The sequence below is a fragment of the Arvicanthis niloticus genome, chromosome 9 (genome assembly GCF_011762505.2).
Source record: "Arvicanthis niloticus isolate mArvNil1 chromosome 9, mArvNil1.pat.X, whole genome shotgun sequence".
Taxonomy (NCBI): Eukaryota; Metazoa; Chordata; class Mammalia; order Rodentia; family Muridae; genus Arvicanthis; species Arvicanthis niloticus.
In genome coordinates, this window is record NC_047666.1 from 51,499,815 (window position 1) to 51,525,765 (window position 25,951).

The window sequence follows — 25,951 nt, forward strand, 5'->3', positions numbered from 1 at the left end:
GGCTGTGCTGCCATCTGGAGCCGCTGCTGCTGGTGGCCACTGTCAGGGCGCGAGCAGCGGAGCGCACACAGGGCTGGAGAGAGCGCCGCCGCTGCCTCCGCACATGGACCGGCCTCGCCACCGTTCCTAGCTTCGGCACCTGGGGTCTCGCAGCCCCTACGCGGTTTTGGCCATTGGAACAGTCATGTCTCTCGGCGGAGCGGCGGAACGTAGCGTCCCGGCCACCAAGATTGAAATTACTGTGTCGTGCCGGTGAGCGGGCCAGGCAGGGGAGGGTTTAAGAACTGGCAATTCCCCAGCCTACCGCAGCTGCAGATTCGGTATGGGCAGGGGGCTAGACCACGGAGGGGACGACCAGGAGCGGGCAACAGAGAACTGAGGCTGAAGTCACTGGCAGGATGAAAGAGGGGCCTCCCTGGGAAGCCCCACCCAAGTCTACCGGCTCAAAAGGTGGGCTACAGGAATCCCCAAAGAGCTGGGCCACAAGGGGCCAAAGTTCTGGGGCGAGCCGCAGTCCTGGACCCTTGGAGATTGTGCGGGCACATAGAGAGCCAATTGGCAGAGATTTCTGATACTGTCCCGAATGCTGACAGCGTGGACCCCAACAGTCACTGGGGATAGTAATAGAGAGTACAGTTTGCACCCCACGTCTCCTTCAGGTGCCCAGTCAGTTCAGGACTGTGTTAAGGTGGTGAGCGCCAGAATGAGCTAGCTCTCTGTCCATCTGTTGGTTGCTTTTCTCTAGGAATCTGCTAGACCTGGATACATTCTCCAAGTCGGACCCCAGTAAGCAGCTCCAGGGCCTGGAGGAGGAACCCGGGGTGTAAGAGCGGGTGGGGCGGTGAGGGGTGCGGGCCGACCTGACGAGCTCCCTCCCTTCCCCTGCCTCCGCCCGCAGTGGTGGTGCTTCACACGCAGAGCCGGGCCAGCCAGGAGTGGCGGGAGGTGAGTCCCCGAGCCCCAGCCCAGCTCAGGGCCGCTCCCGAGAACCTTTAGCGGGACTGCACGCCTCGCGCTCATGCTCCGTCCCCCCATCCCTCCCTGCCGCCCAGTTCGGACGAACCGAGGTGATTGACAACACACTGAACCCAGACTTCGTGCGCAAATTCGTTCTCGACTATTTCTTTGAGGAAAAGCAAAATCTCCGTTTTGATGTGTGAGGCTCCTCCTAGAATCCTGTCTTGCCCTCCCCCCTCCCAACCTGGATCAGCCCAGAATTCTGCCTGGTCTCGCCCCCACCTCACCTTGCTACCTGGCTCCTCCCCCAAGCCCAGGTCTGTCTCCAAAGGCTTCATTGTGGTCTTAACCCCGCCCCCACTCCCAAGTTGGCGCCTCCTGCAGGATCCATCCATTTCCTTCCACAAGCCAGGCCCTGCCCACAACCCGGCCTTCTAATTTAGCTCCACCTTGGCCTCGGCTCCCTCCCATGCGACTCCATCCCCATCAAGCCTCCTCCTAGGCTTCACTCTACGCATGACCCGCTTGACCCTGACACACACATCCCAAACCACACCCAGGTTGAGTTGGTGTCCACTGCCCGTCTCTCTACCTACAATTTTAACTAAGACTGAAACTAACCTCTTCCAGACTTTCTCCCGCCCAGCCCCACCCCACACTGGTTCCACTCTCTTCCCAGGTACAACGTCGACTCTAAAGCCAATATCTCCAAACCGGTAAGCCAGCAGCCGCTGGCAGGTTGCTTGGGCAAATAGAGGCTAACCTGTCAAAGGACTTCCCTGAACACCTTCCCTCCCTCCTTCGCCCCACCCCCACGCGAACTCACCAGCCCTTCTTAGATCCTGGTCCTTCTGGCCTACCAGCCCCCACCCTAGCCCCTTCCCCTGTCTGCTCTGGCCTTATTCACTGCCTTTCTTCCTTCCCTGCCTACCTCCCCGGACCTGCAGAAGGTGAGGATGCAGTGGACTGCACCAGAAAGAATTTGGTTGGGAGCTCCTCAAGAAACAGAAAACATGGGGGGCTGTCATTTACACTTAGGAATTATCTTGATCAAAAGCAGCACCAGCACCAGGGTAGGCACGGGGCTCCGTGCCCCTCCCCGACTCCCTGACTCCCTGTTTTGGCACAGGATTTCCTGGGACAAGCATTCCTGGCCCTGGGAGAGGTGATTGGAGGCCAGGGCAGCCGTGTGGAGCGACCTCTTACGTGAGCTCAATGGGAACGGGTCCAGGGGAGGGAGGAGTCTATCTGAGTTCCCCCTTGCAGCCAGGGTGGCAGGATGTCTGTAGGGGCTGCAGAGATTGCTTCAACAGGAGCTTTCTTTCCCTATCTCACTTTACTCCTCTAGAAAGTCTGATCTCTGCACAAATCAATCTCAGGCTGGACATGTTTCCTCTTCATTCTTTTTCCAAGTCTGGTCCAATGTTTTAAGCCCTCTCCCAAGCCCCACTCTACTGGGAAGCTTCTTGAAGTAAGATCAGATCCTCGGGTCTTGCCATATGGCCACTCACTAGATGGTGCATTAGCCTCATCCCAGTGCCTTGCCCTGGCTGAGGGGCTCCAGAAGATCTGTTCTCCACTGTACGGGACCTCTGTCACCACTGTTAATGGGCTACAATTATAACCATGAGCCCAGCTAGCTGGAGAAAGAAAATGGAAATCAGTGCAGAACAGTAACAATAGTAAATGACACCTGGAGAGAGGAATCAAAGTAAAAAAGCAGGTGGGAGAGAGGTACCATACTCAGTCCTTTGGTCAACCGGAAGACTAGTGACCCTGGAGCAGTACCTGAGGTGAAGAGTAAGCCTTGCAGAATAGAGGGAACTGCCCGTAACAACCTACATCACAATAACCCAGCTAGTGGGGCAGAGCCAAGAGAGGAACAAGGCAGGAGGCAGGAGATTTGGAAGTTCCAGTCAGGGCCTTGTAGCTTTCACTCTGAGGTGGAGGCTATGTAAGGTTCTGAGCATGAGTGCCATAATCTGACTATGCTGGCCACTAGGTTAAGAATAAACCCAGGCTCAAAAGACTACAAAAAAAAGAATAAATCCTGGGTTGACAAAGACGGAGCAGATAGCCTATCAAAAAGATGGCCAATTGCAAAACTGGCCAATAAAAAAGCTGTTATTGTAATCCAGGGAAGAAGCATTGAGGGATGGGAAACTGGTCAAATTCTGGATGTACTCTGAAGGGGAAGCCAAGAGATTCCAAAACCATTAAATACAGATGGGAAAGAAAAGGGGGAACTGGAAAGGAGGTCAGGTCCTTTATCCTGAGCAGCCAGAAAGATGAAACTGTGCCACCAACTGAAATCATTTGGGTTGTTGTTGCTCATGTTAAAATGAGCATACTGCAATCCATGCATGGTGGCCCAGCCAGCACTCAGGAGGTGAAGGCAGGCAGATTGCCCCAAGTTGGAGAACAATCTAGGTAATATAGCTGCAGGTCAACCAGGGGCTGGGGGGTTGTGGGGGAGGAGACAGACAGACAGACAGAATTCCAGTTTGAAGGACCGATTCAGCATGAATGCATGTGTTCTATTAGATACCAAATCTATACAACAGCTAGTAGACACACGACAGGCTGTGAGACCATACCTCAGCATGGTCTCTGTCTTGTCACAGGGGCGCTCCATGTCAATTTTGCTCAGGCTCAGGGTAAGCATGCATAGCAGTTTCTAGCTGTCACTACCTCCTAGTTTTCACTGAGGATGCACTGGGCATAGGTGTAGTAGTGTCGCAGGTACCACATGAATCTTGCAACACTAAAGACACTTTGTATCAGTCATAGCAGAAATGCTTTACTTTGTTTGGTGGCTTTTGTTTTGGAGACATGGTCTCAAGCTATTCTTGAATTCCATAAGCAGCCAAGACTGGCCTTGAACTCGAAAACCTACTTTTTCCACCTGCCAAGTACTGGAATTCCAAGCATGTGCCACCATGCCAAGCTTCATAATAGCAGTTTCTGTATAGAACATGGAATATGGTTTTAATTCCCCACCTTCACATTACAAGAAAAACAAATGTCCTTCTTTCTTTAATTATTTGTTTTAATAAAGAAAGGTTCTGTAGTGTAGTTGAGTGGTAGACTATATGCATGTGGCCCTGGGTTTGATCCCAACACCATAAAAAGAAGGAAGAGGAGGAAGCAGAGGATGAGAGACCAATCATATCTAATACTGCTACAGGTCAGATAAAATGAAAAAATAGAAATTATCTCTACTGACAAGAGGAAGTGAAGGCTGGAGAGGTACAGGAGAGGGTGGAAAAGGGACATAGGGAGGGGCCAGACAAATTTCAGAGTTTTTGCTGCAAAGAGAAAAAGGGAGACATGTTGTCACAGACCTGGGGTCAGGAATAGGTTTACAGGGCTGGTGATATGGCTCAGTAGGTAAAAGCACCTTCCACCATGCCTGATGATAACGGGAGGAAACCAAACTCCACAAGTCATCCACACACACACAGAAACAAATAAACCTAAAATGATGCTTGGCTCGTAATCCGAGCACTTGAAGGGGTAAGGCAGGTTGTAGAGTTCAAGCTCAGCCTTGGCTACATCACAAGATCCTTTGAAGAGAAAAAAAGACTAGATTTATAATTTTTAAATTATATTTTTAGCCGGGCAGTGGTGGCGCACGCCTTTAATCTCAGCACTTGGGAGGCAGAGGCAGGCGGATTTCTGAGTTCGAGGCCAGCCTGGTCTACAGAGTGAGTCCAGGACAGTCAGGACAACACAGAGAAACCCTGTATCAAAAAAACAAAAACAAAAACAAAAAAACAAAACAAAAAAAAAGAAAAGAAAGAAATTATATTTTTACTGAGCATACAGAATAATGGGTTTCACTGTGGCATCTTTGTATCCATATGTCAGTTTGTAGTTTTCTAATAGGAGAAACAAGTTACACTTGTAACTTGATGTGACTGGCCCGTACAGACTGAGATGCTGGGGGAATAAACAGAAGGGGAAACCATGCAGGTGTGGTAGCCTGTGCCTACAATCCTAGCACTCAAGAACAGGAGCACTACCACCAGTTTGAGGCCATCCTGGGCTACATCGTGAGTTCTCGGCAATCGTTTGATACAAAGAATCTCAAAGAAAAAGAAGGGGGAAAGTAGCTGGTGTAATGTCCTTGTGCAGAGCGGGTAGTAGCTGGCAGAGGGGTAAAGAGGCACGTGATGGTTCATTTATAGTAGCTGTAGGAAGACTCAGCCACGTGGGTGAAGATGCTGGTGGCAGGCAGAGTGGCATGGCGGTGGGTGGACTATCTCTTCTGGTTGCTTCAGTTTTGTCAGCAAGTGGGAAACCAGGTCACTGGCTGAGTGAGCGAGGATGGGAGGAGGCTCTGATACTTTGAGGGGAGAGGAATGAATCTTCTGTATAGCAGAACTGGAAAGAGAAAGGCCTTGGGTGCTCAGTAGGGTTCGTGGGCAGTGGTAAAGACCTGAGGTTTGAGGCCATGTGTGTTGAAATGGAGACCGGTTAGCTGGGTTGTGTGGCTGTGTTCTACTGTGTGAGTGTAGTTAGGGTTAGACAGAGTTGGGTTTAAACAGGGCTGCAGTTCTGCAAAATAGTATATTAAAGTCAGAGTGGTGCTCAGAAAGGAGACTGCCTTTCTCCCTGAGGGAAGAGGGCACAGAGAACGTGGAAAGAATGTAAGCCAATGAGATCAAGGCTGGATGGCTCACTGCTGGGCAACGGCCCCATTCACATCCACACCCTCTTGTTAGGCTTGCAGGGTCAGGATTTGAAGGAACTAAACAGACAGAAAAAAAAATTTTTTGTTGTTGTTGTTGTTGTCATTGTCATTGTTGTTTGAGAGAAGGTTTCTTCTCTGAGCTCTGTCTCCTCTGGTTCTCCCTCTGTAGACTAGGTTGGCCTTAAACTCAGAGTCATGCACCCCCACACCTGGCTAAAACAGTTTTTTGTTTTCATTTGTTTGTTTGCTTCTCCTACATTCCAGGCTAACCTTGAACTCTCTAGGTAGAGGCGGCTGGCCTTGATCTCCTATTCTCCTGCATCAGCCTCCCAAACGCTGACTGTAGACATAGATCACCACATCTCCATTTTATTATTATCTTTTTTAATGAGACAAGATTTTTATGTCATCCTGGCTGGCTTGAAAACTACTTTGTATACCGAGAGGAAGAGATGGAGTAAGGAGAGGAGAAGATGAAGGAGAGGAGAAGCAAGGTGATGAGCGAGAGAAAGAGAGGGGGAGGGGGCATGGAGGCAGATGTTCACGTGTCTCCACCAGTCAAAGACAGTTTATATATCTAGGTTGGGTATTGGGTTACACTTCTGATTGAGCATTACCAAACGTATAAAGCCTTTGACTAACACTAAAAAAATTGTATAAAAGGAAAAGGGGACATGGGATAGGGGTTTTTTAGGGAGGGGAAATGGGGAAAGGGGATGGCATCTGAAATGTAAATAAAATATAAAATAAAAAAATGAAAGAAAAGAAAACTACTTTGTAGACCGAGCTGCCCTCAAACCTAGATGATCCTCCTGCCAGCCTGAGTACTGGTGTGTCTGCCATGCCTAGGTAAGCCCTCTCACTTTAAAGATGGGGAGAGTCTCATAGCAAGTTAGTTAGGACTTGAACCTGTGACTGTCTTGAACCTGTGACTGTCTGCCCTTTTGTATTTGGTGGTTTTTTGTTGTTGTTGTTTTTTGTTTGTTTGTTTGTTTGTTTGTTTGTTTGTTTTTGAGACAGGGTTTCTCTGTGTAGTCCTGGCTATCCCGGAACTCACTCTGTAGACCAGGCTGGCCTTGAACTCAGAAATCTGCCTGCCTCTGCCTCCCAAGTGCTAGGATTAAAGACGTGCGCCACCACCATGTAAGGCGGTGTACACACAGGTGTCACAGCACACATCCAGAGGTCAGAGGATTAACTTGTGGGAGGTGATTCCCTCCTCCCACCAGATGTGTCCTGAGAATCAGATTCCAGTTGCCAGGCTGGGCAGCAGTGCCTTTACCCGTTTCTCCTCTAACCCATGTTCCAGCTCCTGGACTCAATGCCCCTGGACACTTTGCATGCCTTTAAGAATCATGATTTATAGGCCTCTATCAACTGAGTTCCTTAATGCTTAGGGACTCAAATCAAATCAGGGCTGGGGGGTCTCTGGGTCTTTGAGCACAAGAAAATGTCCCTTTGGGGGGCAGGAGAAAATAAAATGTCCTTTGTCTTTTTCATGTTGTTTAAATCCTTTGCTGTTAGGAGACTAAACAGAGTGGAGATGGGGTTGCCACTGCTTGCATTTTGGTTTGTTTGTTTGCTTGCTTGTTTTTTCAAGCAGTTTCTCTATGTAGCCTTAGCTGTCCTAGAGCTCCCTCTGTAGACTAGGCTAGCCTCAAACTCACAGAAATTGAGGCATGGTCTTACTATGTAGCCTCGGCTGACCTAAATTCACTGTGTATCCCAGGCTGGCATCAAGCTTACAGCGATTCTCCTGCTTCAACTTCACATGTGCTGGAATTACATGTATGGGCCACACACCCAGCTATGTTTTGTTTGTTGAGACAGAGTCTGACTCAGGAGTCCATGTTGGCCTCAATATTTTGAGCCCCCTACTTTAGCTTCCTGAATGCTTGTCTTCTATATCGCCATGCACATTGTAAATGAGAGCATGCATGTGCACACACATGTGTGTGTCTCCCTTTCTCTCTCCTTTCCTCACATCTTCAGAAGCCAAAGCACACTTTTGCCTCTTGGTCTAAACAGAAATTTTTCTCATTCAGAACTGTCCATCACACTGCACTTGTCTGTAGCTTCTAACAGGCCACTCCTCTAGAAGCTCCCTGAGGGCAGAGTCTACCAGATGTTCGAATGCTAGCTGGCCCCTCCCAGTGTAGCACAATGTAGACAGCCAGGGCTGTTTGAAGAATGCACCTTTCCGCAAGTACAAGGCTCACAAAATTCTTGCCTTCAGGGCACGAGTTCAGATTCCCCCCCCCCCCCCCCAGCCCATAGCCATTCCCTTTTCAAGGGGAGAAATAAGACTAAATAAGACTAAAGGAGAGTGCCAGGGTCAAGCAGCTAGAAAACAATAAAATCTACCTTGAGTCTGCCTGCCTTTGTCACACTGCTGTTATGTGATGCCCCCTAGGGCTAGCCCTTTCCTACAGACTTTAGATACCACCAAGTCAAAGCAGGCCTTTTCTCAACAGGAGCCTTTCAGAATAGAAGTGAGGTGCACTTAGGGGATTGCCAGCAAATGGCAAACTGAATGCCCTGGCCCATAAAGCCCAGCTAGATCACCCAACTCTGCTGTCCAGCCTCCTTCCTCTCTCTAAGAGGCCTTTTCTGCTTCTAGGGGTGTGCCAGGCAAGAAGTGTGGAACCATACTGCTGACAGCTGAGGAGCTCAGCAACTGCCGGGTCAGTGTGGGCCACATGCTAGAACGCAAGCTCCTTCATTCCCCAGACTCTCTCACCGGACACTTTGGAAGGCTCTGGGCTATCTGGGTCCCAACAGTCCCACTCTATCCATCCCTAGGACATTGCTACAATGCAGCTGTGTGCGAACAAGCTGGACAAGAAGGACTTCTTTGGGAAGTCAGACCCTTTCCTTGTGTTCTACAGGAGCAATGAAGATGGCACGTGAGTCACCCCCATTCAATGCTGAGGTTAGAAATGTGGCCGAGTTTAATGCGTGGAGAATCTTGGGAATCTACAAGTAGTGGTCTCAATGCTACTCCAAGGCATTCTCCAGTTTCCTGCTTCCCTCCAGGTTCACCATCTGCCACAAGACAGAGGTTGTGAAAAACACACTGAACCCAGTATGGCAGCCCTTCAGCATCCCTGTGCGGGCACTGTGCAATGGAGACTACGACAGGTCTGGGTCACAGCGAATCGGGGATCAGGACATGAGTGAGGCTCCCTCTAAAAAATGATGAGATTCCTGAGCCCCAGAATGAGGAAATAGTATATCAAAGAGCAGGTGAACAATGAGTGAGCTGATATAAGCATACATGGTCAGACGGGTAGATAAACTGTGGATGGGTGAGTGGATGGATGGATGAAGGGGGTGTTAGGTGGGGAGAGGAGGAGATGATGAAAGCATAGACGGTGAATAGTAAGTTAGACTGGCAGGTATGTCAGCAGATGGAGAGAAGGCGGATGATGTGGAGATGTGAGAGCTGAGCATGTGAGAGCTGGTGTGTAACTTGAGAGAGGCAGACACATGAATGAAAAATCAAGTAGAACCAAATGAGACGTAGAGTGACAGGTGAACTGATGGCCAGACAGGTGAACCCTAGGTGGATGAACAGATGATTAAGGAATGAATCCGTTGATTCATGTGTGTACAGTACATGGCTGACCCAAAGGAACTACTGAGTGGGTGGTACAGAGCTAGTGGGTAGGTGGGCTGGAAGGGCTGAAGGGCACCTGAATGGACAGTTATACAAATGAATAGAGAGAAGTTAACATGGCTGGGTATTTAACTGAGCAGGTGAATAGACAGATGGGTGCTTATATCGTGTATATGTGTTAGAGTTGGTGAACGATGAGCTGTGTGGTTTGATTCGTGAATAAAGAGAAAGATGCGTAGTAATTGATTTGGAATATATGAATAAATGGATGGCAATACATAGTTTGATGGACTGAACTTAACAGGTATATGAGATAGAGGATAGGGTCTCTGGATCCAGGCGTGGTGACGTGTGTTGTAATCTCAGGACTCGGGAGGCTGAGGCAAAAGGATCTTGAGTTTAAGCCCAGTCTTGGTTATACAGCAACATTGTTGAAGGGGAAAAGGAAGTTCCAAAAGAAAGAAGAGAGAAAAAAGGAAGGAAGGATCAGTTAAGGCCTTTGGAAACAGATATCTGGGTTCAAATATCAGCTGTCACTTACTAGCTATGGAACCTTAGCCAAGTTGCTTAGATTATCATCCCCAAGGAGGTAGGGGGAGAAGGGCAAGGGTATATATCAACTTTCTTATCCAAAAATAGGAACAACAGTACTTACAGAGAATAATACTTACACATAATGCATTAAATAAGACATTCTGAAAGTGCTAAGAACATTGGAATGTGAGATTCCAATAAATAAAGTGAGATTCAAATGGCAAGTGTGTATGTGTGTATGTATGTGTGCACGTGCACGTGTGCACACACGCATACACACACAGAAAGTTGAGTGTTCGAGTATGTGTGTGAGGTGAGTGAAAGGGTGGAAAGCTGAAAATGAGCAGCTGATGGAAGGACAGCTGGATGGATGAGGTGACTGGGGTATGGGTAAGTGGCTGGGGAGTCCCTTAGGTTTGGCATGTACACACAGCCCATGTTTGCATTTATCATGTGCATTTCAGAACAGTGAAGATCGACGTATATGACTGGGACCGAGATGGAAGGTAGATGAGCCAATGTGCTTCCTTCTCCTGTGCTCACTGGAACAGTTCCTAGACCATGTGGTGCATTCTGAGGTTCAGAGCAGCTCTGGGAGCCAGAAGGGTGATGGCGAACACAGCAGACTGGCTTAGATAGCTCTCTAGTCTACCACCTTCCACCTTTTCCTTCCCCATCCAGCCACAACCCTGCTGCCTTCTAGCCTGAGTTAGAAGAGTAGGCAATAGAAGCTCTAGGATTTGGCTCTGGCTCTGTACCAGCAGCAGCGGCTTACCCACCTATGGCCCCATTGCAGCCATGACTTCATTGGTGAGTTCACGACCAGCTACCGGGAGCTGAGCAAGGCCCAGAATCAATTCACAGTGTATGAGGTGAGGGCATGCCCTTCCATTTTGCCAGGCTCTCTGTCCTAGGCAGCTGGTAACTGTTACTGTGACCATCCTCTACTTAGGTACTTAACCCTCGGAAGAAATGCAAGAAGAAGAAATACACCAACTCGGGGACTGTGAGTACTCCCTGGCCTCTGACCTCCCAGATCCTTCTGTCTTGATCCTATGGCACACATGACAACCACTAGAGGGAGAACAAGGCAGTGGGCACAAGAGATTTGGGACAGTAACACTGAGGATAAGGTGACATCACTGAACTTCCTGATGCAGGAAAATTTCCAATTGTTACACTTCTACAGAAATTTTTAAATGCCCTAAGTTACATTTCCAAATTTAAAATGCTTTTGGAAATTCCAGGATGCACCTGTGTCCTTTTGGAGACTGGGCAGGGTGGGAGAAGCCGAGCATAAATGGAAATACACATATCCCATAATGCAGTTCTCTCCAAAGCTTTACTAGGCTCCCTCTCCTCCTCTACCTCAGCTGTGCTTACGGAAGTGGCAGAGCTGCCTCTTGTGTCCCACAGGTGACGCTCCTTTCCTTCTCTGTGGACTCAGAATTCACTTTTGTGGATTACATCAAGGGAGGGTGAGTCGGCCAAGCCAGCAGTGAGTTTTCTTGCTTGTGTATGGTCAGGGTCCAGTGAGCTCATGGCGATAAACTGCCAGGCAATAGCAAACGATGCATTATCAAGTGTTCTGTGAAGTGCAGAATGTTCTTTGTTCTACTCGTGGGGCTGCCAGTCCCTTTGGAAGATAGAAGCCCACTGTTCAGTAGTCTTAAACAGTGGCCTAGGAGCTGGGGGTGTAGTTCAGTGCATTCAACCTGGTGTGTCCATGCACTCACACACTGGAAATGCCTCATGAGTAAACAAGAGGGCAGCGCTGCCAGGCTGACCATAGGAGACATTGTGCTTGTGTCTGTGACTGCAGACAGACCCAGGCAGTGAACTTGGCTACTCAGAATTTCAGTTTTCTCTTATGTAAAACATATTTTAGTTACTATTTCAGGACTATCACGTTACGTTAAGCTACATACAATACCCTAGTCATGAGACTATGCATTTAATTCTGCTTCCAAAGTGGACCAGCAGCAACAGCAGTACTTGGCACTTGGTTGGTTTTACCCAGATTGTCTGGATCACAATCTGCAGTTTAACATGTGTCCATGTTTGGGAAATATTGATTTCCTAGGTTTTGGTCCCTCATTAATCAAGCCACCTACTCTTCCCCTAGGACACAGCTGAACTTCACAGTAGCTATTGACTTCACTGCTTCCAATGGTGAGACATGGGTGAGGGTGTGGGAATGGGCAGTCTAAGGATTCTTTACAGATTAGCCTAGAGTCCTACCTGGGATAAGACGTCACTCCCCAAGAAGTCCACACTTGTGAAGGAGTGATGGAGGGGAAGTACTGGATGCAAAGGTGGACAGAGGGTGCAGGACATGATGGGTACCCAGGTCAGAGAAGGTTGAACAGTTAGATAGTTCAATTGGCCAGAGAGAAAATGGATGGGTGGGAGAGAATGGGGTTATCAGGAGAGGACCAATGGGTGGGTCTATACAAGGGTAAATTAATAGGTGGTGAATGAGGAATCAATAGGCAAATCAATGAATATATCATGGGGAGAAGGACTGGAAGTGAGTGCACTAAGGGGTATGAGGTGTGTGCATGAATGCATGAGCAGACAGCTCTTTCAAGTTGGAGGTAACAGGTGCATCAGCTAGGAGACTCAGGCAGGAGAAGGGGATGGACAGGGGTGGCTGAATGAGGAGTCTAGTATAAAGACAGGAAGGAGGAGATGTGACAGCTAAGGAAACAGGAAGCATAGATGAACCAGAGAATACGGAAGTTGGTGGATACAAAAGAATAAACAAATTGAAAACTGAATTTGCCGTCTGGCAGGTGGGTTGGAGGATGTGTGGTAATGGGTGATCATGTAATACAACATAAAAGACATAGGGGAGCAAGGGAGAGTTTCGAGAAGGGTATGTGAACAGAAGGATGATGCAGTCAGAGAATGGTGGTAAATGGATGGCCGGGTAGATGCATAGAGGATAAGCGGGTGTGAGGTCAGAGCTCCTGTTTCTCTACAGGGAATCCCCTGCAGCCTACCTCGCTGCACTACATGAGTCCCTACCAGCTTAGCGCCTATGCCATGGCCCTCAAGGCAGTGGGGGAGATCATCCAGGACTACGACAGTGACAAGCTCTTCCCAGCCTATGGTTTTGGGGCCAAGCTGCCCCCAGAGGGGCGAATCTCCCACCAGTTCCCCCTGGTACGGTATGGGCCAGAACACACACTCAATGCCCCTCAGTTAATGGACCACTTCTGTCATTATTGTGTGAAGGGTAAGGGCCAAGGAAGAACTGTGTGACAGTGCCAGGACAGGGAGGTGCTGCGGTTTGGAGGGGAGCATGAAGGGGTTGGGGGGTAGTGAACTGGGATCAGAGGACTCCTGGATGTTCTCAGTGTGGGCTTGGCTTAGCTGAACCTTTTTTTTTTTTTTTTCAGAACAATAATGATGAAGACCCCAACTGTGCAGGCATTGAGGGCGTGCTGGAGAGTTACTTCCAGAGTCTGCGCACAGTGCAGCTCTATGGGCCCACTTACTTTGCGCCTGTCATCAACCAGGTGGCCAGGTAAGGGAACTGGGTAAGGATGAGAGGCATATGGTTGGACCCAGACACAGGCAGGCCCACTCTGAGTGACCTTGGGCTCTGGAGAGAAGGGGAAGTGTCCAGTGTTACCCAGGATCAGGTACAGAAGGTACTCTGCCTGCTTGTGCTTAGAGAAAGTTTCAAGAAACAACCTTAGTGCTGCTTGGGTGTCACATTCCAGGCCACAAAGTGGCCTCGATGGCCTTGACTTTGCTTAAGAGAGGGAAGAGTCTGAAGAACAATGGTGAAGGTACCAGGTTTCATCGAAGGCATGTGCGTGAGGCTTAAGCAACTTGCTTTGTATCATTTATTTGTTTGTTTGTTTGTTTGTTTTATTTTTTTCTGAAAAAGGATCTCATGTAGGCCAGGTTGTCCCGGAACATGCTGTTGGCAAGGCCTGTTCTTGAACTCCCTGCCTCCACTTCCTAAGTGTTGGTATTACATGGGTGTGACACCACCAGGCCAGCTAGCTTAGCTTCTGCCTTCGTCACTGTTCTACTGCTGGGAAGAGACACCATGACCAAGGAAAGTCTTATAAAAGAAAGCACTTAGCCAGCCAGGGGAGGTGAATACCTTTAATCTCTGCACTTAGGAGCAGTAGCAAGAGGATCTCTGAGAGTTCAAGGCCAGCCTGGTTTACAGAGCTAGACAGCCAAGGCTACATAAAGAAACCCTGTCTCATGGGCTGGGGAGATGGCTCAGAGGTTAAGAGTACTAACTGCTCTTCCAGAGGTCCTGAGTTCAATTCCCAGCAACCACATGGTGGCTCACGACCATTTGTAATGGGGTCTGATGCCCTCTTCTGGTGTGTCTGAAGAGAGCAGTTTCAGAGGCTAGCCCATTATCAGCATGATGGGGAGCACACAAGTGGAGAACATGGTGTGGAGAAGTAGCTGAGAATTCTACACCCTGATCCACAGACAGAGATAGTGGGACAGCAGGGGTGGGGGCAGAAGAGGAGGCTTTTGAAACCTGGAAGCCTACCCCAGTGACATACCTCCTAATCCTTCAAACCCTCAAATAGTGCCACACTCTGATAATTTAGCATTCAAATGCATGAGCCTATGGGGGCATTCTTATTCAAACCACCACAGATTCTCTTGTGTTGTTGTTATTTTTGGTTTTATGGGTTTTGTTTTTGTTTTTTTAGACAGGGTCTCTCTACTTGGCCCTGGCTGTCCTAGAACTTACTAGACAGACCAGACTGGCCTTAAACTCACAGAGATCTACCTGCCTCTGTCTCCTCAGTGCTGGGATTAAAGGCATGTGCCACCACACCCCACTTTAGCTTAGCCTCTTTGATAGAACCTGTGAAGTGGTTAAATTATGGGCATCAATAGAAGCTTCTCTTCCTGCTTTTGTTTTGCTTTGGTTTTGGAGACAGGGTTTCTCTGTGTAACTCTGGCTTATATACCAGTCTGGCCTCAAACTCAGAGAGATCCGCCTTTCTCTGCTTTCTGAGTGCTGGGATTAAAGGAGCTCCCTACCATGCCCAGCCTCCCTCATTTTTGTATGTTTTTGAAACAATATCTCACTATGTAGCCAAGGCTGACCTTTAGCCCTTTATATAGCTAAGTGATTGGCCTGCTTCAGCCTTCCGAGTGCTGCCATGACAGGCAACACCATACCTAGTAATATTAACTTACATTTGGAGTTATTGTGGGGTTAGCTTAAAAAAAAATAGACAATAATGTAAGACGGAACCACATAGTATCTGGTCCATAGAAAGTACATAGAGGTAACAGGTTTAAAACTATGCAAACTTTAGCATAAATATAAGCAAAGAAAAGCCAGCTTGTATATCAACTAATAAGAAAGCAAAGGGTATTAAAAGTAGGTAAAAATAAAACTAGAGAACAAAGCAAGCATACAACAAAGGAATGAGATAAGCATTGAAGCTAAAGGAAGAAAAGGAGGGGCTAAGAGACGATGCAAGCCATAAAGTGCTTGCTGCCCAAACAAGAGGACCCGAGTTCATAGCCCCAGGACCCACATAAAAATCTGGGCATAGCAGTGTACACCTGGAACCCTATATCTCAAGGAGGTGGAGAAAAGTATTTTCCTGGGGCTTGCTGGCCAGACAGTCTAGTCAAATCAGTCAGCTCCAGACTCAGAGAAAGACCCTGTTTCATAAAACAGGGTGAAGAGTGATTGGGTAAGACATTTGATATCAACTTCTGGCCTCCAAATGCACATATACAAATGCATATGTACCTGCACACACACACACACACGCACACAGAGAAGGACATTTCTCTGATTGAATTTTTTAAAAAAGTAAAGGCAGACATATATATAATTCCCACACTTGGGAGCTGAGGCAGAATAATCTCAAATTCAAGGCCAACCTGAGCTATGTATTGACATTCTGTTTCAAAAGCAAAAGAAATAAATCATTACATGCTGAACAAAAGAGATCTAGCTAAAACAAAGTGTCTCAGAAAGCTTGGAGTAGAAGAATGGGGGAGAAGACAACCAATAAGGGTTATGCTGCCCATTCTGCAGAAGGCCTGGGTTTAATTCTTAACACACCGTAAATCAGGGCTGATGACACATGTCTGTAATCCTAGTGTTTGGGAGGTAGAGTCAGAAAGATCAGAAGTTCAGGTTCACCCAAAGCTACAGAATTAGTTCAAGGACAACCTAGGCTACAGGAGACCCCATCTAAAAACAAAAGAAAACAAACAAAAAAAAACCAATTTAGATGTAAATGAATGGAATGATTAATAAAAATTAAAAAAAAAACAGAACAAAACAAAAACAAAAAAACAAATACTAATGAAAACACATATTAAAGGCTTCCTGAGAGATTTTTAGGTCCATAGACTTTCCATTCCCTATTGAAGACAGATTTATTCTTGATGCATAATGAGGATACTAGTTACTTTAATTATAAAAGCTAACATAGCAGTGCTATAGAAACTATTCAGGACAGGGAAATGAAAGTTTTCAGTAAGAGCCAGGCACAGTGGTCCACATCTTTAATTCCAGCACTTGGGAGGCAGAGGCAGGAAGAGCTCTGAGTTTGAAGTCAGCCTGATCCACATAGTGAATCCCAGGCCAGCTAGGACAGCATAGTGAGACCTTCTCTCAAAACAAACAAAAAGGAAAAAGAAAAGTGGAACATGTTGCATCACATTTTTTGTCACTAATTCTGGAATTTGACCATGTTTTATTATTGTTATTAAGCAGACTTCTTAGACATCTTGATCAAATACACTGACTCACTTACTCATTTATTTAGTAAACATTCAGTTCAGGATAATTCCATCAAAGGCGTAGATTCTGGAGTGGAGTAAATTAGTAGTACATCAGTGCCACACCCTACCCTACCCACCACCCCCAAAGTGTCTCAGGTACTCTAGGCTGGCATTGGAGCCTAGGATAATGTAGACCTTCCGATACCTCCCCCCCCACCCCCCCCGCTTCCCTACCTTCCCAGTGCTGGGATACAGGTGTGCAACACTCTACCTAATTTATGTGGTGCTGGGGATCAAACCGCCAGCCTATGTGTACTAGGCAAGCTACCTACTGAGCTATTAGCCCCAGTACATTGGTCATACACTGTCATACACTGGCTTTGTGGCTTTGGCCAATTCTCTTAACCACTCTATAAAATGAGATTGAGAATGCAAGCAATATTTACACTGCAGGGTTGTTATAAGGACTCCTCAGCATATGTCAAGCACTCACAAGAGTGCTTGCCCCTGGTGAGTGCTGTAACCGTAGTTATTACTGTTCCTATTATTATCATTATCACTATTCAAAGGGCAGCTGCTGTGTGCTCAGTTCTCTGCTGGGGCACTGGGGACTCGCAGATGAATCGAATTTAGTCCTGCCCTCCGCAGCTCCCGCCTTGGTGCAGGAGACAGAAATATAAATAAATCATCACTTCTGTAGGCCAAAGCTCCCCAGAAATTTCTAGCAAGTTGCCTGGTGGCAAAAGTCAGACACAGTATTCCCTGGGGATGGGGGCAGGGGGAGATAGAGGGCATGGCTGAAAGCAGTCAGACTGAGAGGAACTTTGAAGTCTAGTGTTTCATCTTACAAACACATGCAAACTTTCTAGTCTTCTCCCATCATGTCTGTGTTTGCTCTAATGATGTTAAGAGGAGCGTGGTGTACAATTCATCCCCTGGCTTCATCCACATATAGGACAATTCATCCTTGGAACCCTCGGGGTATGAGGAGCTCAGTGGATGGGGCTGCATCCTAAATGATAGGCCACAGGCTACAGTAGAGGGGCTGCTTAGCTTGGTCTAGAGGGTGAGTTCGCCTTCACTGGGAGAGGGCTAGTAGGCCTGGCAGTGGCGACTGCACACTGAAGGCACAGAGGCACTGAGTGACAGGTCTGGGAGATGCTGGGTGGCTAGACGTAGCAAGAACAGATGCAGCACATGGAGGATTGAGCAGGAGCAGGCCAGGGTGGACACTGATAGGCCCCAGTTTCTTTGCCGTTGGGGACTGCTGCTTAGTGCTTCTGAACTTCAGTTTCCTCACTTTAAAAATAGGATAAGCTGGGTTAGGAGGTGTACATCCCAGCAACCAAGAGGCCAAGGCAGTAGGATTGCCTAGAGTTTAGATACCAGTTTGTGCTATACAGTAGTTGCAGGTCAGCCCAGGTTACTCTTCTGAAGAATCCAGAGAATGATCTAAAGAAGCCAGGCTTTTGATTTGGAATGAGAGAATTTATTAACTACATAGCATGGTGTGTGTGTGTGTGCGCGCGCGTATGTATGTATGCAAATATGTATGTATGTGATGGTCTGAGCCTTTAGAGGCAGGATCTTTGTAAGTTCAAGGATAGCCTGGTCTATAAATTGAGTTTCAGGCCAGCTGGGGCTACATGGTGAGACTCTGTCTCAAACAATATCTAAAACTGAAAAAAAAAAAAAAAAAAAAAAAGTAAGCCGGGAAGTGGTGGCGCACACCTTTAATCCCAGCACTTGGGAGGCAGAGGCAGGCGGATTTCTGAGTTTGAGGCCAGCCTGGTCTACAGAGAGAGTTCCAGGACAGCCAGGGCTACACAGAGAAACCCTGTCTTGAAAAACAAAACAAAACAAAAAGTATACTGCAAGCAAAATTCTACCTGCTGCCTGCTCTGTGCCCACACATGGCAAGTGACAGTGACTATCCATGAAATGAGCAAGTGACTATCCATGAAATGAGCAAGTGACAAAAGATAGCACTGGACCAGGCCTCTGAGGAGGGTGGGCCAGAGCAGACACTGGCGTCCTTACCCATACTCACTCTGGACCCCAGCACACCATGCAGACCTCTTTGACTCTACACTGTCACCATGCTTTCTCGGCCTTCTAAGACCAAGTTTAGCTGCCAGCACTGCCTAACAAAATGTCCTACAATGAAAGAAGTGTTTCACCTCTATGTTTTCCAGTATGGCATTCACCAGTCACATATGGGGAGAGAACCCTTAAAGGTAACTAGAGTGACTAGCGAATGGAATGTCTCATTCACTTTACCTTAGTTGATTCACTTTACCTTAGTTGATTTAAATCTTTATATTCATTCACATGTGACTAAGGACATTGTGTTGGACAACACAAATTAATCATTTCTAGTCCACTCAGGATGTGTAACTGAAGTTGGCAGATGGGGTAAAGTAAGTGGGAGACTGGGGGATGTCTGAAGTCCTTTTCTGAGGGAAAACTCCTGAATTCTAGGATTGATGAAGAGGGGAGAGAGGGCTCTGCAGACTGACTTGTTGGATCACTGCTGTGATCCCACACTGGGGAGGTGGAACAGGCAGAAGGACTAGTCAGTGTCTGCTTCAGCTATAAGAGAGAGCCCTTATCTTAAAATTATATATAGAATGGAGAGATGGCACATAAGGGCAGCAGTTAGGTCTGCCAAAGAATGTGGGATCCAGAAGCCCCAGGTCTTGCCCATTGCCTACTTGGTGGCTGTAGAAGCAGGGGCTGAAGCTCTCTGGCTGGCCACTGCATACAGACCTTGGTCTTTCGTGTAGGGCTGCTGCCAAAATCTCGGATGGCTCCCAGTACTACGTTCTGCTCATTATCACTGACGGCGTCATCTCCGACATGACACAGACCAAAGAGGCCATCGTCAGTGTGAGTCTGAGGAGGAAAGCTTGTCAAGGAGGGGTGACTGTCCTTGCAGTGAATGGGCTATAATGGTTATTCCATGTGTATTCCAACAATTTCATCTGACAGTTTCAGAGATGCATATTGGCTGGGGCACAGATAACACTGGCTTTTGATTCTCTAGGTCCCAGCACGATGCCAGATGAACCCACCCACTATGGAAACCTGAGCTTAGGAAATGCTGGTCTTTTATATTCAGCAGGAAGCATGTCTGTCCTTTGTCAGGTTGTCAGGGGAGGGAAGAGTTGTTTTTTTTTTTTTTTTTTAAATCAATTTGCTTTTGATTTTATTTTTGTTTTGCTTTATAACAGGGCCTTACTGTGTACTGGATCCCTATATGGCCCAGACTGGCCTGAACAGTGACAATCTTTCTGCCTCAGCTTCCCAAGTGCTGGGTCTATAGGTTGAACCACCAGGACTGGCTGGTTTGTTGGCCTGGGACTAGCTATATAGACCAGGCTGCTTTTGAACTCACTTTGATCCTCCTGCCTCTGCCTCCTGAGTCCTAGAAGTATGGGAATGATATACCATGCCTAGTATGGGTGTTTTGCTGTAATTAAGGTCTCCATGGGTTTTTTGTTTTGTTTTGTTTTGTTTTTCAGATGGAGTCTTACACTGTAGCTCAGACTGGTCTAGAACTCATTCTTTAACCAGTGTTGGTCTGGAATTTGTGGTGATCCCCTGCCTCAGCCTCATGAGTACTAGGATTACAAACTTATGTTGCCATGTCTGACATGACATAAAAAAACAACCTTTTTTAATGATACTAGCCTGGGCTACAGAGGGAGACTGTTTTTCAAACAAACAAGATAATGGCTTTATGTTCCATTAGAAGGCATCTGTTATGCATTCAGAGACAGTCTGCAGCCAATCCTGGCAGTGTGTTTCGGCTCACAGGAGCATGTGATCCACACAGAAGCTGCAAGCACTGTCCTGGTACAGGTGCTTACTCCACCCATCCGTCTCCCACAGGCCTCCTCACTGCCCATGTCTATCATTATCGTTGGTGTCGGACCTGCCATGTTTGAGGGTGAGTAGAATGAGGTGTGTCCATGACTGGGACTGGGAACTGGAGAGAACAGGAAGGTTCTAGTCACTTGGGTCCTCCTTGCAGACAAAACAGACTGGCACCTTGGTGAAGTCAAACATGTTTCCTCTCCATAACTACAGCTGCTGGTGTCAACACTGTCCCCTGCTTTTCTAGGAGAATGGAACGTACAGGAAGGAAAGCATAGTAATGGTGATAATAACAATGTCGTACCACTGTGGAATTTGAGTGTCAGGTTTCCTTGTGAGGACCCTGAAGGCTCTAATGAGGAAGGGGCAGAATGAGTTGGAGTTGGAGAGACCCATCCAATGACGCCTGCCTGTTTTTTCTGCAGCAATGGAAGAACTGGACGGTGATGACGTACGTGTGTCCTCCAGGGGACGTTATGCAGAGCGGGACATCGTTCAGGTAGCCCTGAGAGTAGTGAAAGCAGAGAAAAACAAGGCTTCCTAGGAGCCACTCCTCTTAATCCTTCCTAGTCCTAGTCTCCCCTCAAACCTTCCTCATTCATAGAACAAGCTCCAAAGTGCTGGATTTACAGTACTGCATCACCACACCGGCTTTGAACAGTTCTTTTGAGGGATCAAGTGGGTTGCATCTGTCCTGTATGATGTAGGAAGATCAAGTCTCTGCCCTCTAGTGGAGATGACCAGTATACATACAACAGACAGCCCAACAAGCAAATGCTGCTGTCAACAGCCAATAGTAGTGAGGGGAAGCTTCTGTGAGGCTGTGCTGTTGACACTGAGTTGAAACCTGAGGAAGGTATCAACTTCACAGGCAGAGGAGCATGTAAGATCTGCCAGAGGCTCAGACCAGGCTGGCAGGATTGTCTGCCATGGTAAATATCTGAGGTTTGACGATCAGAATGCATTCTTAATTATGTATCCCTCCATGTATTTCTTGTTTTGTTTTAGACAGACCCCCACTATTTAGGGAACTGGTAGCCCTGGCTAGTGTAGAATTCATGGTGACCCTACTGCTTCAGTCTCCTGAGTGCTAGGAGTGTATGCCACAGTGCCCAGATCAAGCTACAGTGTAAAAGGACTTCTCTGGCTCTGCATTGTAAGTGCTGTGGCAGGGCCAGGGAAAAGCCAGGTATCCATTAGCAAGCAGCAAAAACGACTGAGGTATGTGAACACAAAACAGTGGTCATGTTCAGAAGTAGCCAATTCAAAAGATGTTTAAAGGCAGGGAGGCAGTTCAGTTGGTAGAGTACTTGTCTAGTATGCATGAGGTCCTGGGTTCCATCTCCAGCACTGTGTAAACCAATGCGCCTGAAATCCCAGCACTCAGGAGGTGGAAGCAAAATGATAAGAAGTTCAAGGTCAGAGCAGTGAGATGGAGGAGGGGGTTATACTTTGCTGAACAAACCTGATGACGTGAGTTAGATTCCTGGGATCCCATAGTAGTCAAGAACCCACTCTGCCCTCCTTATGTGCACCATGGCACACTCATGCCTACATTCACACATGTACACTGAACACATAGAATAACAACAACAACAATAAATACTTTTTCAAAGTTCAAGGCCATTTTGCTATATAGTGAATTCAAGGCCAGTGTGGGGCCTATATGAGACCCAGTCTAAACAACAACAACAAAAAAACTGTTTAAGAGCTGTGCATGCAAGTGTGTGTGTATGCACTTGTGAGTGTGTATATATATATATATATATATATATATATATATATATATATGCCTGTAATTCTTGCACTTGGAGACTAAGGCAGGAGGATTGAGAGTCCCAGGCCAGCCTAGGCTATGTAATAAGATTATCTCAAAAGAATAACAAAACAGAAGAAGATATTTAAGATCATGTTACAGGATTTGATGACTTGTTAGTTAATACACTGATAGGAAGAGGTTCAGTATGCTAGTGAGAAATATCCCACTGACGGGATGAGGGGAAGCCAGAGGCAGAGATAGGTCAGGAAGACTTGGTATTCAATAGGTAAAGCTGGGCTTGGGGGATTGGTGATAATTGAAGAAAAACATAGTTTTAGCAACTAAATATGCGGTTCTGGGCCAGGGTTGGGCACAGTGGCTAAAGCTCAAGCTGTTAGGAAGCTGAAACAGGGGTATCACAACAGAATGAGATTATATCTTAAGACAAAACAGTAAAATAAAAAGCCAAGGACAGAGGTAAACACGAGGCTCTGGAGGATACTTTTCTTCCTGCTTTTCCCTGCCCTCCTTTTTACTATCCTCCTTTCCCTGAAAAACTGCTCCTCTCTCCCAATCCCAACTGCTCCTCTCTCTCCCAAGTCCAACTCTCTCCTTCCCAGTCCTCAAGAGGCAAAGGCAGATGGATCTCTCTGAAGGACAGCCTGGTCTACATAATGAGTTCCATGATAGCCAGGACTACATAGAGAGACAGGGGCAGGGAGCAGCTCAGAGCACAGGAAAAGCCAGAGGAATGAAGTTGGCATGAAGTGCAGCTTCTAGAAAAGTAGAGGGGAAAAGAGTGTGGTGTCAGGAGTGGGATTTGGGGTGGGGATGTGTTCAGTGGTAGACAGCTTGTCCTGTATATACAAGATCCTGGGTTCAATGTCCAACACCCCACATAAAGAATTGGGATGTATTCAGAAGGATGACATTCATCAGCCTGGTCTACAGAGTGAGTTCCAGGACAGCCAGGACTACACAGAGAAACCCTGTCTGGAAAAACAAAACAAAACAACAAAACAAACAACAACAACAACAAAAAAGAAGGATGACATTCAAATACAGTGAAGCTAAAGAGACTCTCAGCAAGATGAAGGCTGAAAAGTACTGCCCACTGCACTGATTTGGCCTTACAGGGCCACTGGTGACATTAGCGAGAAAATCTAGGTGACTGTATGAAGCAAAATTAGAATGAGCTGAGGGTGAATAGAAAGTGGGGGCAGAGGTAGGGAGTGGGTAGAAAAAAACAGAAGTAGAAAATAGTTCAAAAAACAAAAACAACAAAAAAGAAAATAGTTCACTATTCTGGGAGAAGACTAGTGATACTTGGAAAGAGATGGTAGGGACCAAAGGTGAGACTTGATGCTACCCACTCTCTGGGCCACAGCTCACACCTCCTTTCCTGTTCGTCCCAGTTTGTCCCATTTCGAGATTATGTTGACCGGTCGGGGAACCAGGTGCTGAGCATGGCACGCCTGGCCAAGGATGTGCTAGCCGAGATTCCCGAGCAGCTGCTGTCCTACATGCGCACCAGGGACATCCAGCCTCGACCTCCCCCCACTGCTAACCCCAACCCAACCTCAGCCCCAGAAGAGCCCTGAGGACTCCACATATCCAATGCTTAGCAGTCTGCTTACCTGTCTATACCCACTGCTGGAAGCTAAAGGCACCTGGAGTTCTGAACCTCACCAGGAAGGCCAGCTAGGTTGATCAGTGCTGGCTGACAAGCTTTTTGCCCCCTGACTTCAGAAAGGCCTGGCATGATCACCACCTACCTGCCTCATGCCAATAATAAAGCTGGTCTTACTCAATCTCTGTCTCTTGGGTGTTGGAGAGGGATACTGAGAGACCCAGAACCCGGGACCATATCAAGAAGGAGGGGACAAGGATAACTTCAGTTAGGTTAAAATTCATCCTAATACACTCATCCAGTCACTTCTATATAAAATTTCAAATATTTTACGAAAACTTGTTATGCATACTTATACTTTTTTTTCCCTCAGGACAGGCCCATAGCTTTCATCAGACTTTCTAAGAGGTCCTTCACCCCAAAAGAGCTAGCTTTAAGACAACTGTGCAGTCCTAGTGGTACAAGCCTGTAATCACAAGTTCAAGGCCAATGTAGGCAATTTATCCGGAGTTTGTCTTTAAAAAAATTTTTTTTAATAAAAATGAAAGGCTGTTGTGATAGACCCCTGGCCTTCTATGTGCAAAGCCTTCAATAATGAAAAAAATCTGCATAACTTCTTCGATTCATTTATTTTGGCTGTTTCCTTTAGATAGAGTCTTGCTGTGTCACTCAGCCTGACCTGGAACTCATAGGCAGTCCAAGCAATCCTAACTCAATCCTCTTGAGTGCTGAGATTACTGGCTTATTCTGAATTTTCTGGATGAGTATAATAGCTAGTATTTTCTTTGTAAGTGTGAATTTTATACAACAGACACTGTTAGGCAATTTACAGATCTCATCTCTCTTAATCCTTACCATAACCCCAGGGCAGAAGGACTATATATTATCCCCATTTAATAATGAGGAACTCAGCTACAATAAGCCATTTCTTTAAGAGAAATCACCAATTTTATGCCAGACCTCACCGTTTAACCAGGAATTGACTTTCTGGAGTGCTGGTTTTATTGGCTTTTCGGGGGGGGGGGGGGAGGAGGATTTGGTGGGACATGTGATAAGAAAACGAGCACTTTAGGGTTTGAATACCAAGTCTGCATGAAAATAAAACAAGATTTCAGTGACTTTAGCATCTTGGAAGACTAGCATACTCTTCAATGTCAAACCTGCAAGCACTGCTTGACAGTGATGATCTCTGACATCAAAGTTCTCTGAAATCCCCACGAACTGACAGAATTTTCGAGCTCTGAGTTTACAAATGAGGAACCCAAAGAAGAATTCAGCAACTTTCCCAGGTTCACACTTAAAGTGTCAGTCATATTCATGGGTTGTTTGTTTTGATACCGTCTTCCAATCAGCCACCGTAAACATGTAGTCTAGCGCTGCCAATTTGAGTCCCACCGTTTTACTGGAATGCGCTGGGAACCTCCCCAAACTCAGGTCCCTCGTTAGGGCTACGCCTTCCCTCCACCTCCCGGCCCTTCCGTCTCACATTTCATCTGCAGCCCCGCCCCTTATTTTCTTAAGTCCCGCCCTTACCCTGCAGCATTGTAGTGCTCTTTCCCAGTAGTATCTTCTTCCCTAGTTTAGCTCCACCTTCCAGACTCACCCAAAGCTCCGCCCTTTGTTACTTGGGACCCTCAGGCCCACTCTTCCGGCTGTGGTCGTCGCATTAGTGCGCAGCTTTCCGGCGGCTCCGCCTCCTAAACACAAGCCCCTCCCACGCCGGGCTATTCTTCCCACGTCGCCACGCCCCTGACCATAACTTGCGTCCCTCTGGCTCTGGGCCCTGCCCCCAGCTCCGCCCCACCCTGCGGTCCCGCCCCGTCCCTCCCAGTCGCCTTCCTCCGAGACTGAGGCCAGGTCCCTACCTCAGCAGCCGCAGCAGCAGGAGGGAGGGAGCAGGAGGCAGCAGAGGGGGAGGGGAGAAGGGCGGGCTCCTCACGCCCAGCCTCGCGCTGCCCGTCCAGAGTCGCAGATTCGCCACAAACGGCCCGAGGACCTCGACTCCCCAAAACTGCTATTTTTGTCTCCACAAACTCCACTTAGAACATGGAGGCACTCGCTGAGCCCAGTGAGGTGTCCAGAGATCTTTTTCAGGCCCACAGGCTAGTCGCAAGCTCCTCAGTAGAC

General features: G+C 47.3%; 1 protein-coding gene across 2 annotated transcripts; it reads left to right on the forward strand.

Annotated features, from left to right (window-relative positions):
- The first annotated feature begins 38 nt into the window (after positions 1 to 38).
- Cpne9 (copine family member 9) lies at positions 39 to 24,005 on the forward strand. Of its 2 annotated transcripts, XM_076940234.1 has the most exons (20): positions 39 to 252; positions 746 to 786; positions 899 to 945; positions 1,053 to 1,156; positions 1,637 to 1,673; positions 2,087 to 2,163; positions 8,274 to 8,337; positions 8,456 to 8,559; positions 8,690 to 8,794; positions 10,271 to 10,312; positions 10,603 to 10,678; positions 10,759 to 10,812; positions 11,223 to 11,284; positions 11,932 to 11,978; positions 12,793 to 12,974; positions 13,211 to 13,338; positions 19,343 to 19,445; positions 20,451 to 20,508; positions 20,861 to 20,934; positions 23,610 to 24,005. In XM_076940234.1, exons 1-20 carry the CDS (start codon positions 185 to 187, stop codon positions 23,793 to 23,795), a joined length of 1,659 nt encoding a protein of 552 aa, XP_076796349.1. In that variant the 5' UTR covers positions 39 to 184; the 3' UTR covers positions 23,796 to 24,005. The 2 variants fall into 2 exon arrangements, with proteins under 2 accessions (XP_076796349.1, XP_076796350.1); XM_076940235.1 differs by lacking the exon at positions 19,343 to 19,445.
- Positions 24,006 to 25,951: the final 1,946 nt, after the last annotated feature.

Excerpts from the sequence above, each read along its gene's own strand:
- Cpne9 (XM_076940234.1), top strand. The coding sequence starts at position 185 with ATGTCTCTCGGCGGAGCGGCGGAACGTAGCGTCCCGGCCACCAAGATT. Across the intron at positions 1,674-2,086 it reads AAGCCAATATCTCCAAACCG|GATTTCCTGGGACAAGCATT; the intron begins GTAAGCCAGCAG and ends GTTTTGGCACAG. Across the intron at positions 20,509-20,860 it reads CGGACCTGCCATGTTTGAGG|CAATGGAAGAACTGGACGGT; the intron begins GTGAGTAGAATG and ends TTTTTTCTGCAG.